The sequence below is a fragment of the Trichechus manatus genome, unplaced genomic scaffold (genome assembly GCF_000243295.1).
Source record: "Trichechus manatus latirostris isolate Lorelei unplaced genomic scaffold, TriManLat1.0 scaffold00067, whole genome shotgun sequence".
NCBI classification, from domain to species: domain Eukaryota; kingdom Metazoa; phylum Chordata; class Mammalia; order Sirenia; family Trichechidae; genus Trichechus; species Trichechus manatus.
The window spans coordinates 718,374-733,459 of NW_004444003.1; the positions used below are offsets into that span (position 1 = coordinate 718,374).

General features: G+C 33.1%; 1 protein-coding gene across 4 annotated transcripts in view; it reads left to right on the forward strand.

Annotated features, from left to right (window-relative positions):
- The window catches only part of MINDY3 (MINDY lysine 48 deubiquitinase 3), a 103,421-nt gene that overhangs the window by 19,786 nt on the left and 68,549 nt on the right, over nucleotides 1-15,086 (forward strand). For 3 of the 4 annotated variants that reach the window (XM_004379661.3, XM_023734322.1, XM_023734323.1), the window contains exons 3-8: nucleotides 792-852; nucleotides 3,137-3,307; nucleotides 6,712-6,763; nucleotides 7,646-7,760; nucleotides 11,298-11,371; nucleotides 12,363-12,442. In XM_004379661.3, the coding sequence (XP_004379718.1) occupies nucleotides 792-852; nucleotides 3,137-3,307; nucleotides 6,712-6,763; nucleotides 7,646-7,760; nucleotides 11,298-11,371; nucleotides 12,363-12,442 (553 nt within the window). The remainder of the gene's footprint in view (nucleotides 1-791; nucleotides 853-3,136; nucleotides 3,308-6,711; nucleotides 6,764-7,645; nucleotides 7,761-11,297; nucleotides 11,372-12,362; nucleotides 12,443-15,086) is intronic. The other variant, XM_023734325.1, reaches the window with a different exon arrangement.

A 15,086-nucleotide genomic window follows, 5' to 3' on the forward strand; every position in this document is an offset into this window, starting at 1 on the left:
ATTCTCATAATCTGTATACTAACGCTTTTCCAGTACATATGAGTAAGAGTCACTTTGTTTTTCTTGGATCGGCCCTTGAGAGATTCAGATTCACTTAATGGTGCCCTAGAATCTGCATTTTAGACAAACAATTCAGATGATGAAAATACAAATAGCCCTTGGATTACACTTTGTGAAGGAAGCAGTGTTCTACACTGTTCTATTATCTATCAAATCACCAATATAAAATAGTTGACTCACTTAAGAAAAGGACAAAAATCTATTTTTTCTTTTGAAACTTAATAGTTTTTTTTTTTAATTTTTTTTTTTAAATAATTAAACCAGGAAGTGAGGAGCTGCTTATTATAAAGAGATGACTTTCATAGTGGTATTCTTGTGTTACAGACCTGAACTAATAGAACAGAACCACTTTGTATTTAGATTTCTTTTCTTCCAAGGACTCTAAGAGAAATGTACACTTGCTCCTGTTTTGTAGGAGGAGGAATAGGTTTCTGTAATTACCAGTTGTGTGTCTATTATTTTTGAATTCATTTTCCTACTTGCCAGAAAGCATGTATTGTAGAAGAAGCAGCATTTTATAGATCTAGAATCAAGTTTATAGTAGTGTATTTGGAGTAAATAACTCTGCACTGGTACTTTTGAATGTGAAGGGAAACAATTGAAGATTTTAATAGACTAATTCAAAATATCAGAAAGGAGGTACAAATTAGTTTTTCCTGTTTTAAAATAAATGAATGATATGAGGTGTATTTATAATGCTTTCTAATAATGGTTGCTTTAATTGCATAAAGGCATTTCTTTTGAAGAAGCTCCTGTTTTCTTCTGAGAAGTCGTCTTGGAGGGATTGTGCAGGTATGATTAATTGTCTTTTGAAAGCTTTTACTCCATCCTTTAGGTGATCTATGCAGCATTCATTGGCAATAGTTTAATTAAAATTATCCATCTTAAAAAGTACGCTATAAATGGTATGTTTTTTTCCCCAAAAATATTTCAAAAAATTGCATGAACAATTAATTTCAAATTTTAGAATGAATATTTCCAAATTCGTTTTTCTTAACTAGGAGATAAAAGACAAGATAATATAATTGAGGCAAAAAAAACCTTTGGCCTCTTACTATAACATGATGTATTTCATGAACTATGATAAGGGAGCCCTGGTGTACAGTGGTTAAAGCACTCAGCTGCTACCTGAAAGGTCTGTGGTTCAAACCGACCAACCACTCCACGGGAGAAAGATGTGACAGTCTACCTCCGTAAAGATTACAGCCTTGAAAACCCTATGAGGCATTTTCTGCTTTGTCCTGAGGGTCACTATGAATTGTAACCGACTTGACAGCAACGGGTTTTTTGGTTTATTAGATGATAACATACCGTAAAGGATAGTCATTTATGGTTTTTTTTTTTTGTCTTATTTAGTCCTGAGCAAGAACCCAGAATTACCTTTGTATTGCCACATCAGTTAGTATAATGCCTTACACAATGAGAATATTACTGTAAATCTGAATTAAATTGCAAATGAAGCTGTCATAGCTTCTGCAACATGATTAAGTCAGAGAGATATATGGTTCTACCTGATAATAATGAACATTTGCATTCCGCTTGACAGTTTACAAAGATCTTTCCTTCACTTACACAATTTCATGTGAACCTCACAATAACTTCTAGAAGAAGGTAGGATATATTACCATCCCAGTTTTAAATACAAGGACATAACAACTTCCATTCCAAACTATGCCCTTAGAATATATTAATGATTTTGAATTTAAAAGTTAAGTATCACCGTCATATTTTTTACTAATAAATAGCTGAACAGGGAAAATACATTTCAGTAGAGAAGAAATTATTTAAGAGATATTATTATTATTGGCTCAGGAGCCCTGGTGGCACAGTGGTTAAGAGCTATAGCTATTAACCAAAAGGTCGGCAGCTGCTCCTTGGAAACCCTATGGGGCAGTTCTACTCTGTCCTTTAGGGTTGCTGTGAGTCAGAATTGACTCAGAGGCAATGGGTTTGGGTTATTTTTGGTTTATTATTGGTGCAGGGTTTAAGTACTCATCTGCTAACCAAACGGTTGGTGGTTCAAACCCATCAGCCGCTCTGCTAGAGAAAGATGTGGCAGTCTGCCTCCTTAAAGATTTACAGCCTTGGAAACCCCCTGGGGCAGTTCTACTCTGTCCTATAGTGTCTGAATTGACTCAACAGCAACAGATTTGGTTTAGCTTTTTTTTTTTTTTTTTTTTTTTGGATTATTAACATGAACTTCTTAATAAGTTGTAATATTGCACAGAAATATTCACTTTAATAAAAAAACTTTTGAGGTATTGTCATAATTGCTGTGGAGGTTATAAAGTGGGTGGCACTGTTCCTGCCTTTAAAGAGATCTTAATGTGTTGAGAGATACAGAAAATTCCTCATAGCACAAAATTTTACATATTTATTTTAAAGAGGATAATCTTATCCATGTCTTATCCTCTTTATTTTAAAGCTCAGAAAGTCATATTACTTCAGGAGGGTAATCTGAACTGTACTCCTTGAAAAGGGATTACGTGACTAAGGTTCAGAAAGAAATGATCTGGGCATTTGTGCTATTTTCTATAAAATTCTTTCACTGCAATACAGTTTCAGTAGCTTCTGTATTATGCCACATAACCACTATAGCCTCTGCTAATGTAATGGATTTTGGTTTTGTATGTGCTGACAGTGTTATCTCATTATCCTTACTCGTGTGGGACAGGGAGATCAAAGATATTAGACTAATACAGAAATGAGGCAAAGATAGTCTAAACAGACCCTTGCATTGTACCTAGTTTTGCAGTAAAGGAAACCTCATGGCTTAAATGCTACATTTGCAGCTTAATGAAAAGGACCATCACTATCAGATTATTCCAAGTAGCATATTCTTTCTTATAATGTTTAAGTCTGCATTTTTCAGAATTCTTTTTCTAATTGATGGGAATGTTGTAACAGTGGTTATATTTTCTAAATATATATTCTAAAATATAATTTAAAATCCGTTATTTATGGGTTTTCCCACCCCTTTACAATGCTTGATTTTGCAGCATTAAATTAACACATTCTTAATATTGTTTTTTCCCTCAAAGCAAACCATTGTAACTTGTTCTTTGGTTATTTTTAGATGAAGAGCGGAAGGAACTCCTTTGTCATACCTTGTGTGATATTTTAGAAAGTGCTTGTGACAACTCTGGATCGTACTGCTTGGTTTCCTGGTTAAGAGGAAAGACAACTGAGGAAACTGCTAGTATTTCTGAGAGTCCTGCAGAATCTAGTTGCCAAGTGGAAACTTCTTGTAAGATACATTTTTATTTCCTGATGTAATTTCTTGTACTTTTGTTTTAATAAAACTATCGAACTTTTTTAAGAAAAAAGATTTTAATTTTCATAACAGGTCTCTTTTTTTTAGTCTAAATAATTCATGAACCTTAGTATTTTTCAGTTCCTTTTCCATTAAAGTAGAGGATATTACATTTGTTAATTTTTGCTTTCATTTTTTGAAAAAAAAAAAAATGCATGTCTTAAAATAAACTTTAACAAAAATTCTAGTTAACTTCTGCTTGATGACAATATTTTGAGTTTTAGAACCCTCATTCAAAAAGGTTAAAGAACATTTGTCTATATACTTTAGTTTCAGGTGTCTTAATATTCACCTTGGTATTTGGAAAAAAATGATTTTGTTTTTAATATCAGAAAATTTCCTAAGTGTCTATACTTTCTTTTGCAAAGATGGGGATGTTTCTCTTCATTACACACTCTTAAAAATTTTTTTTTTCCCTTCTGAAATTTTTGAACTTTGTACTATATATAGATTACTTTAAGGTGGTGTTAATTATTAGTTGCCTTTATTTAAGTTTTTTATACTTTGAAGATTTTTCTGTTTAAAATAAACAGCTGCTATTCTCATTCATAAAAAATTATATATTTTGTAGTCTTTAGCCTTTGAAAATTCTTGACCTAAAATCTGCGAGACTGAACTATTGATACAGAGACTTCTGGTAGTTCATAACCTAGAGAAAAGTTTTGCTCTTCTGTTTTTGTTTTTAGGGAATTGTCTTGCTAGTAGATAGTTCTTGATAATTTGTAGTTCCAAGTGCTTATATTGCATATGTGACTTATCCCACCTATAATTCATTCCAATTTCTAGGGAAATTGTTTTGAAAGAAATTAGATACCAGATTTCTAGAAAGTAAATTTTGATTGCTTGTGATATTCACCTTGATTTCCATATAGAATTATTTATAAGGCACTATTTCCTTCCTAGGCTGAAATGTCTCTTATGTCAGTGTCTTCTCTGCCCTCCTTTGCAGTTAAAATGCTTTAAGCTTGCCGAATTCTAATTGTAGTATACTTGCAAAGAATAATTTTTAAAATGTAAACAATTGGATCATGTTTCCTTTCAGCCTTTTAATCATAGCTTATCAAAAAGAGTTTAACATATTTGTAGAATTGATAATGACAGTTGAAGAAAACAAGTGGAAAATGTTCACAAGAATGATAGTCATAATTATCATTAGGATTAACTTAAAATTATCTTCCAGGTTTTACTGAGTTATGTGTAAACATGTTTAATAGTTTAATATAGGATATTAAAATTTTGTGAGAGGAATCACTGAACTATCTTAAAAGGTATATTAAAGAATATATGCTTAAGGCAAGTTTATATATTAATATTTGAGAACATAGTAAGGTCTTTTTTGTAGCAGTTTCATTAGTTTCTCAGTAGTACACTGTGTTCTTAGTATAGCATATGTTGTACATTTCTGTAATGGTACTTCGAATTGCCCTAGGTTAAGAGGACTCAATGCATTAACTTTGGTGCTTCGATAAACAGTTTAGATGGGCATATTATATTGAATTCCCCTTACTTTATGCCTCTTTTTAAAAGTTGAGCTGAAATAAAATCATTCTTTCAATATATTTTTAATACTGTATAAATTTGAAAAGTTTTGTTAACTGAAATTTTGAGAATTTAGATATTGACAAGTGAACTGAACGTTTGTTAAAAGTTTTCTTCTATATAACCATCTATTTCCTTTATTCCCAGCTGTGTTATCTTTCTTGTGTTCTATATTTTTCCACCATCCCCACCTGCTAAGCTTATTATTTTGCCTGCCTCTTTTCTCTAAATTACAATCCTTATGTCTGTTTTCACAGTGTGTACCCCAGTAAAACTATTGGGATAATCAAGCATAGCAGAACAGTTAGTACAGTTTGGAGAAGAATAGGAAGAATTTTTATTTTATCCTAGAATCTTAAATGTGAAGGTTTCCCCTTTTGTTAATATGACATTCTGTTCAATCATTAATTTCATTGGCTTCTGTGATGTGTATAGTTTTGGCTTGTTGGTAGTGCATACTTGTTTGCAGTAGTGAATACTCAGGTTCAAATTCAGTTTGTTTCCCACATAATTAAAATGATTGTTTATGTTAATCCATTTGGACTTCTAAAGATTTTGAAAAGTAATGTGAAACACTTGAAAATTAAAACTAGGTTCTGAAACAGTAGCATAATGTGATATTTTAAATCGTAATTTTAATTTGTAAATTGTAAATTTAATCTTGAATTAATAAAGAATCCATCTCCTTAACTCTGAAGTGAGAATTTATACTTGAGAGTACTAAGATTTGCCTGATGGCACAGTGCTTAAGAGCTTGGCTGCTCACCAACAGGCTGGCAGTTCAGATCCACCAGCCACTCCTTCGAAACCCTGTGGGGCAGTTCTGCTCTGTCCTGTAGGGTCACTATGAGTTGGAATCAACTGGACAGCAACGGGTTTTTAAGATTTTGCTTTACAAAATATACATGAAATTGTTCATTTTGATAAATTAGAGTAGGCATTTTGATACATGTGTGATATTTTTAAAGACTTTGTCTTCACAGAGCCATGACTATCTGGGTTCAAATCTCAGCTCTGCTGTTTATTGTTATGTGCTCTTGGGAGGATACTTTTCTGTGCTAGTGGTTCTTGTTCTGTAAAATGGGGATAATAGGATCGTGTGAGGATTAAATGAAATAAGACCTGTAGAGCATTTCCTAGCACTTAGTAAAGTGCTCAGTAAACATTACCTTTAATTAAAATGCTCTCCTTGGTTTCCTTTAATTAAAAAAAAATTATAATTGTAGTGTATTAATTGTAGTGTAGTAACATAATCTAAATAAGTTACTGGTAATTTCTCAATAGTTATGAATAAATGAGGAAACAAACTTAAAACAGTTATTGAACCTGTGTGCTTTCAAAATGCTATGCCTTTTTATATACTCATTTGTTTAATTATTATCAAACCTAAAAAGAATTTAATATTATAAAGGAGGAAGATTCACTATGATGATTTTACATTGATCTATGAATTGAAAGATTAATTCAAAGTGCAGGACACGTTACAATCATGTGTGAAGCACTATGATTGTCAATAATTTCTTATATTCTGTAAACTAGCATAACTGAGTTGAAAAGAAATGTTTATTTTATTGCCCTTCTACATTCTCAGTGCTATATCCATTTTAGTTATAATTATGGTAACTAAGATGTTGAATGTAAATTCATGCTATATTAAAGTTGAAAATAAACTGAGAATTTTAAGGGAGTAAAGGAATAGGGACAAATTTTGATTGCTTGAAAGTATTTACAGCCTGCTATGTGTATCTTGTGTCATTTATTTGCCATGTGTAGTGCTGAAAAGTGTCTTTTATGTATAGCTACCTTGGCTGTCGAAGAGCTTGGCTTTGAGCGATTTCATGCATTAATTCAGTAAGTAACATTGGAACATTTAAAATACTTACCTTGTGAACACATTGCCATTTTAAGTCTGTTCATACTGTGGAAAGGTAGTTAGATTTATATAATACTGCACTGCTTAGACATGAATTTTAAAACCACTGCTTGGGGGATTAATTTGTTTTTAAAGTAAACAATGATTTGTAAATATGTACTTAAATTATTCTGATTCCTAAATTAACTATCCAAATACAGCTTTTTGAAAAATTAAAAAGTCATCTTAGCTTAAATTTTCTCTGTCCAGAGTGAACATAAAGAATTCTAGTGGGATAAATGCTAGAATTGTTATGTGTTATTTGCCAAAATACCCTTTCTGTACTTTTCATTAAAAGTATTGCTGCATACTTTCATTAGAGCGTTTAAACTTTTTATTACAAAATAAAAGGTAAAGGTGGATACGTTGATAGACTATAAAATGACATTAGGTTTGGAATTTAACATTAATTTCTTCTAAAAGAAATATATACCTTATCTTTGGCATTCAGATATTTGTTAAATAATTTTTAGGCTTTGAAAAATCATTTTCTTTGTTCATAAACATCTCTTGAAGCGGATCACTCTATTCTCTAAATAACTGTATATTATTGAGGAATTTATCAATACTAGAAGTTCACATAGGAGGTGAAGAGGTCCCCTGCCAAGTGGTCATTCTGTATTAATGGTATATATTAATTATAATTAACAGTTATCAGCATTAGTTTTTAATGGCTAAATTTGTATTAGAAAATTTGAAACACAAAAATCTCATGTTTGTATATATACGTTTTAATGTGTAAGACAATGTAAACTTTCCTGATTTATAAATGTAGTCAGTTTTATCATGAAACTAATACTTAATTCTTTTCTTCCCCCCAGCAAAAGATCGTTCAGAAGTTTATCAGAATTAAAAGATTCTGTCTTGGACCAGTATTCAATGTGGGGAAACAAATTTGGAGTGTTGCTTTTTCTATATTCTGTGTTACTGACAAAGGTTTGTTTAAGAAGTTGCTTCTTCTGACTTTTTATTAATTCGAGTTTAGTACTACTTTTCATGATGGGATAAATAATTTTATTCTTGAAGCTATGTGTAAATCTCAGAATAAATATCTCTTATGCTGATATACAGGAATCAGCTACTCTTTTGTCACAACTCACTTGTTATTTAACCACTTTCAGACTTTCAAACCCCTGCTTTTGTGGACTATAGAGGTTATCAATAATGTTCTAATCATGAAATGCAGTCAGTTCTTTTGAATTTTCTTTGATCTTAGCAATGTCCTGCACTTGAGCACTTAACCTCTTCTGGAAGCTCTTCTGACCCTCACCCCCTTCCTTGACTTACCTGCTAGTTCACTTTCTATAATGTCTTATGATTCCTTTTTTCTTTTCTTTAATAGCTTCATTTCCTTCTTTACCTGTTATCTCCTGTTCTTTTCTCTGTCCCTCTAAATTTTTAGATTTCAAGTCCTGTATGCTGTTTCTTCGAAGAGTATTTCATTCTCTCAGCTTACCTTTATGTGGCTAATTTCAATATGTACACTTCCAGTCCAGTCCTTTTTCCCCGAGTGCCAATCTCATATCTCCAGTCTCTTGTTAGTTTCAGTTGAGTATCCCACTAGATTTACCATGTTTGAAATCAAATTTCTTTCATTTGACAGATACTTATTGAGCATCAACTCCATGCGAGGGATTGTGCTTGCAATAGGATATGTAATTTTTTTAATGCTTCCTAGTCAATGTTGTAGAAAATTTGACCTGTTAATAATTACTTGCATTATGACAGTGTTTTCTTGTTTATTTGTTTTTTGTTTGTTTTACATTACAAAGCGTAGTGGGAACATGGAAAAAGCTATGCCTAAGTTTATTGGGCAGAGTCAAGGGAAGACTATTTCTGTAGTAGGGACTATTTGAGCTGAGACTTGATGGATAAGTAAAAATTTTCTAGATGGAAAACCTGCAAGGAGATATTCCAAGAAGAGAGAATAGCAAGTAAATATAAAAGCATAATGGATTGGGGGAATAACACATGTCTGGGAAACTACAGGTAGTTCAGCATTACTGCAACATAAACACCAGAGGCGCAATTGTGGAAGATGAGACTGGGAAGTCATCTTATGCAAAACCAAAAAAAAAAAAGCCCCGTTGCCATTGAGTCAATTTTGACTCATAGCAAGCAACCCTATAGGACAGAGTAGATCTGCCTTATAGGGTTTCCAAGGAGCGGCTGGTGAATTTGAACTACCGACCTTTTGGTTAGCAGCCGGAGCTGTTAACCACTGTGCCACCAGGGCTCCATCTTATGCAAAGAAAGCTCAAAATATGAAGGCCCTCATATATCATGCAAAAATACTTTATAGTTCAGTAAAATTTTTGAACAGATTAGTGTGGGATAAGTGTTGTGCTGGAGAGAGTTGTTGTGCATAGTGTGAAGCTAGTCAGGAAAACTAGAAAGTGTCTATTAAAATAGGTAAAGCCTTCTTTGGCTATGTATATTTTCACCCACAAAAAAATGGTCGAGAAGGGAGAGTGTTGACATGTCATGGGGTTGTTAACCAATGTCATAAAACAATATGTGTACTGACTGTTGAATGAGAAACTATTTGTTCTGTAAACCTTCACCTAAATTACAATTTAAAAAAAAAATAGGTAGAGCTTAAGCCAAGGCAATAGCCATGGAAATGAAAAAGAAAGGGTGCATATTTAGAAATATGTTTAATAGAAAGAACCAAAACCACTTAATAGTTAGTTAGATGTGATAAATAGCAGTGGTGATGGTGGTATCAAAGATGACTGGTTTCTTATGAGCTCTTCTTGACTGTTGATTATTCTCCCGGTTTTATGTTCAAAACCTTTAAAACCTCCTTCTATCTTGTCCTTTGTAGCCAGTAAATCATCATGTCTAGTTGTTCTTCCTTGCACAGGTCTTTGAAATGATATCCTCTCACTCCCCAGTGATTGTGTCACTTGTTCATATTATTCATTTTGACTTTATCATAGCCTGCTTTGTATTTTTTACTAGAAAGGCAAGTGCTAGATCTCACACATCTTTATATCCCCATACAATCTTTAAGGCAATCATTAAATACTTTGACTGTTGATTGATTAATCATCTACTTAATACTTAGAAACAACCTATGATCTGCTAGAACTAAATAGTTAAAGTTAGGTGGCTAGCATAATGAATGGCGCATTATCTTCTTTGTCTTTTTAGAGTTGATGAATTTAAAAGTGCCTAGGGTTTCTTGTACTGATCCAGTATCTAGACCTTTGGGAGCTGAGGTGCTCTTTTTAGGGATTTGTTTTCAAGAAATAAGAAACTTCTGGCCCCCCTAATTTACATTTTATTTTTTTAGTACATGTTTGAATTAGGAGCCCTGGTGGCACAGTAGTTAAGCACTTGGCTGCTACGTGAAAGATTGGTAGTTCGAACTCACCAGCTGCTCTGCGAGGAAAAGATGTGGCAGTTTGCTTCCATAAAGATACAACCTTCAGCCTTGGAAACCCTACGGGGCAGTTCTACTCTGTCCCGTAGTGTCGCTGTGAGTCAGAACCAACTTCACAGCAATGAGTATGCGTGAATTAACAATATTTGTGAGAAAGCACAATCAGAAGCAAGCCCACTATGTGTGTGTGTATTTAGTACCAGTAAGTTTTTTAAATAACTTACAAAAATGCATCAGAGACCTTAGCAGTATATTAGATTTAATTCAACTTAGCCTAAAATAAAATGAATAATAACTTTTAGATTAAATAATATTCTCCTGTCTCCCCTTGAAACTTAAACATTATCTATCTCTACCCCTTTAACGTTACTCATTAGTCAAATTAGTTTTGTTTTTTTTTAATAGATTTCATGAGAAAAAGTGGAATTCCTAGCCATTACCATCTTAAATGCACCCCTATTTCAAATCTTGGAGAAAAATTGCTTAAATAGACGACCATTACTGAACATTTTGATCAAAGATCCTGCAGAAGAATCCTGATCGAAAGGGAGAATGTAGAACAAAATTTCAAATTTTCATGGACTCCAGACTTTCTGGAGCAAAGACAGTTGGATGAACCCCTGAAATTATTGCCCTGAGATAATCTTTAAACCTTCAACCAAAAATACCCCTTGAAGTCTTTTTAAAACCAAACAATGGTTTAGCTTAACTAGTAAAAACTGTCTGCCTTGAGCATTGTGTTCTTTCAATATCTGTCTATATGGGATCAAAGTGACAACAGCAGCTTGAAATATTAGATAGAAACCATAGGGAGCAGTGAGTTTATATTAATGGGAGAGGAATAACTCAGAAAAGGAGGGTGAGAATGGTTGTACAACTTGAAGAATGTAATCAGTGTCACTGAATTGTACATGTAGAAATGGTTTAAGTGGTGTATGCTTTGCTGTATATATTCCCAACAACAAAATAAAATTTTTTTTAATTAAATAATTGTGCTTTATTAATTTATAGTACAAATTGCTCAGTTTTTAAACTACCATAATTTTCATTTTTAGAATAAGCCAATTAATTTCTGGTTCCTTTAGGGTATCGAAAACATAAAAAATGAAATTGAAGATGCAAGTGAACCTTTGATAGATCCTGTATATGGACATGGCAGGTAATTAAAATCTATTATCTCCTTATATGTGCTCTTGACTTAAGATAAAATACGACTGATTTAGATAATTTTGCTTGTCGGTAGTGTTGACAGCATAAAGTCTATGGATTTGAGGAGTCGTGCTTTATGCATCACTTGCTTTATGTATGAAATATTGATTTCCACTTTAGATTTATATATGAATTGTAGTTATTGTGGCAAATAAATTGTTTTAAAATGACAGTGGGGTGGTATTTTAACATTCTGCTTATAAGAATTTTTAATAAATGAAATTTACTCATTTTGACTTGGGAATAAGGATATTCTTATCCATTTTTATTTTTTTGAACATTTTATTATGGTTTAGGTGATAGTTTACAGAGCAAATTAGTTTCCCATTCCACAATTTATACACAGTTTGTTTAGTGACTTTGGTTACTGTCCCCTCAATGTGTTTTATCCATTTTTAACTGCTTTACTGTTCGGAAAAAAAAAAAAATTTTTTTTTCCTTGTTTTGTTCCCTCTCAAGCTTTTTATAGCCATTTCTAGCAAAATCAATAAAACAATGATAATTATTAACTCACTCTAATACATGAGTCCTTTTTTCTAGACATTTCTGCCTCAGAGATTGAATTTCCCATATCTTCCATTACATACAAAATATTATTAATAATTATATATGTACTTCTATAGATAGTTGATATACGTAGTATGTAAATGATCAGTCTAAGTATCATTTTTTTTTATCCATGTAGATATGATATCTTGGATAAAGTTGTTGAATTTTATGTGAATATATAGAACAATACATACCAGTGTGATGATATATTGAATGATACATTTAGCAAGGCTGTGTTTAGTTGAGTAAATATAATGAAAGATGTAAGATTTTCCCTAACCCTTTTTCTTAAAAGACATAATTTAATGTAAAAAGTCATTGCTTTATGCCTTACTATAGGAATTATTTAATTTGAAAATTAGATGTATTCATATTTTAATTTTTATTAATAGCCAAAGTTTAATTAATCTCCTTTTGACGGGACATGCTGTTTCTAATGTATGGGATGGTGATAGAGAATGCTCAGGAATGAGTGAGTATATTCTTTGTTGTGTTTATCTCTTTTATGATTAATATGTGACAGGAATACAGTTGATTATTATTTATCTGTTTAATGGCTCTACATTACTTGAAAGTTAAGTGCCTGCTAATAGAAGAGTCCTCAGGGCACCATAACATTAAGAGGATAGACTTTGGAGCCAGACAGACAGGTTCAAATCCCAAGTACGTGACTTTGGTGAAGTTACCTAACTTCTGAAGCCTTTAGTTTTCTCTAGTATAAAGTTGGGATTGCACAACTAAGCTCTTTAGAAAAAGTAATAAATAGATCTCTCTCTATATATATATATAAACACAGTGGTTAAGTTTTTGGCTACTAACCAAAACGTCAGCAGTTCAAATCCACAGGCACTCCTTGGAAACCCAATGGGACAGTTCTCCTCTGTCCTATAGGGTCACTATAAGTTGGAATTGACTCGATGGCAATGGGTTTATATATATATAAACATAGTACATATTCATCTAATGGTATGTTTAAGTCCAAGACACTATTGTGTTCTTTGCTTAAAATTGAGAAGAATTACAAATTTTTGTGATTTGAAATATTTGCTTTGTGGTTTCTCCTGTGTTTGCTTTGTGATTTTTTCCCTATATTACTTTTTTAAAAAACAATTTTATTGTGGTAAAACATATATAACAAAATATTTGCCATTTTAACCATTTCTAAGTATACAATTCAGTGACATTACTTTACATTAACCATATTGTGCAACCATCACCACTGTCCATATCCAAATATTTTGCATCATCCCAAACAGAAACTTGGAACTCCCTAAGCAATAACTCCTCACTTCTCCCTTCCCTCAGCCCCTGGTAACCACTAACAAACTTTTGTTTCTATGTGTTTTCCTATTCTGGATATTTCATACAAGTGGGATCATACAACATCTTTCCTTTTGTTTCTGACCTATTTTACTCAGTATAATGTTTTCAAGGTTCATCCATGTTGTAACATGAATCATTTCTGTTTATGGCTGAATAATATTCCCTTGCATTTTTTTTCACTACATTTTGTTTATCCATTCATCTGTTGATAGACACTGGGTTGTTTGTATCTTTTAGTTATTATGAATAATGCATCAGTGAACATTTAGCGTACAAGTATCAGTGGGAGTCTGCTTTCAGGTCATTTGGGTATATACCTAGGGATGGAATAGCTTGGTCATATGGTAATTCTATGCTTAAGTTTTTGAGGAACCGCCAAACTGCATTCCACAGCAGCCACACCATTTTACTTTCCCATCAGCAATGATACACTAGGGTTCTAATTTCTCTACATCCTCACCAGCACTTGTTATTTTCAGTTTTGTTTTGTTTTTCCAGATTGTATCCATCCTAGTGAGCGTGAAGTAGTATCTGATTGTGGTTTTGATTTTAGTGACTAATGGGAGCCCTGGTGGCACAGTGGTTAAGAGTTCGGTAGCTAACCAAAAGGTCAGGAGTTCGAATCCACCAGCGGCTCCTTGGAAATCCTATGGGGAAGTTCTACTCTGTCCTGTAGGGTCACTATGAGTCAGAATTGACGCAGCGACAACAGGTTAATGATTAATGACTTTGAGCATCTTTTCATATGCTGATTGGCCATTTGTATTTCTTCTTTTATGAAATATCTATCCAAGTCCTTTGCCTATTTTTCAGTTGGGTTTTTTTTTTTCTTTTCGTTGTTAAATTGTAGGAGATCTTTATATATTCTCGATATTAAGCTCTAATCAGATATATAGTTACTTTCCTATATTTGAATATGTTTTAATGTGCAGAATTTCCTTTAAAATACTGGGAAAATTTATTGTTTTCTGAGACTTGTAAATCACCACCACCTCCATTTCGGGGTCTCCATTATTTTTTCCCTATAGCTTCAATATGTTTCCAGGGACATTGAAGTGAAAATCATTTTAGCCAATCCATTCACTTAAAGAGAGCTAATAAATAGCTCTGGATAAAATTCCCTCCAGTTTGTTATTACTGGGTCAGTCTAAATTCATTTATTTACTCATTCATTTTGTAATGAGTTATTATTGTATACCTCCCATTGAGGACTTGGACTAAGGTGCGCCTGACCCAAGTCATGGTGTTTTCAATCGCCTCATCTGCATGTGAAAGTTAGATAATGAATAAGGAAGACTGAAGAAGAGTTGATGCGTTTCAGTTATGATGTTGATAAAGAATATGAATATACCATGGACTGCCAGAAGAACAAACAAATCTGTCTTGGAAGAAATACAGCCAGAATGCTCCTTAGAAGTGAGGGTGGCGAGACTTCGTCTCATGTACTTTGGACATGTTGTCAGGAGGGACCAGTCCTTGGAGAAGGACATCATGCTTGGTAAAGTGGAGGGTCAGAGAAAAAGAGGAAGACCCTGAACAAGGTGGATTGATACAGTGGCTGCAACAATAGGCTCGGATATAGCAACAATTGTGAGGATGGCACAGGACCTGGCAGTGTTGTGTTCTGTTGTACAGAGGGTCGCTATGAGTCGGAACCGACTTAACAGCACCTAACAACAACAACACAAACGACCTCCCATTAAACTATTTAGTATAAGAAGGCAGGAGGGAAAGTTGGTGATAGGAAACCCAAGGTTGAGAAGGAAGTGTGTTGACATGTTATGGAGTTGTTA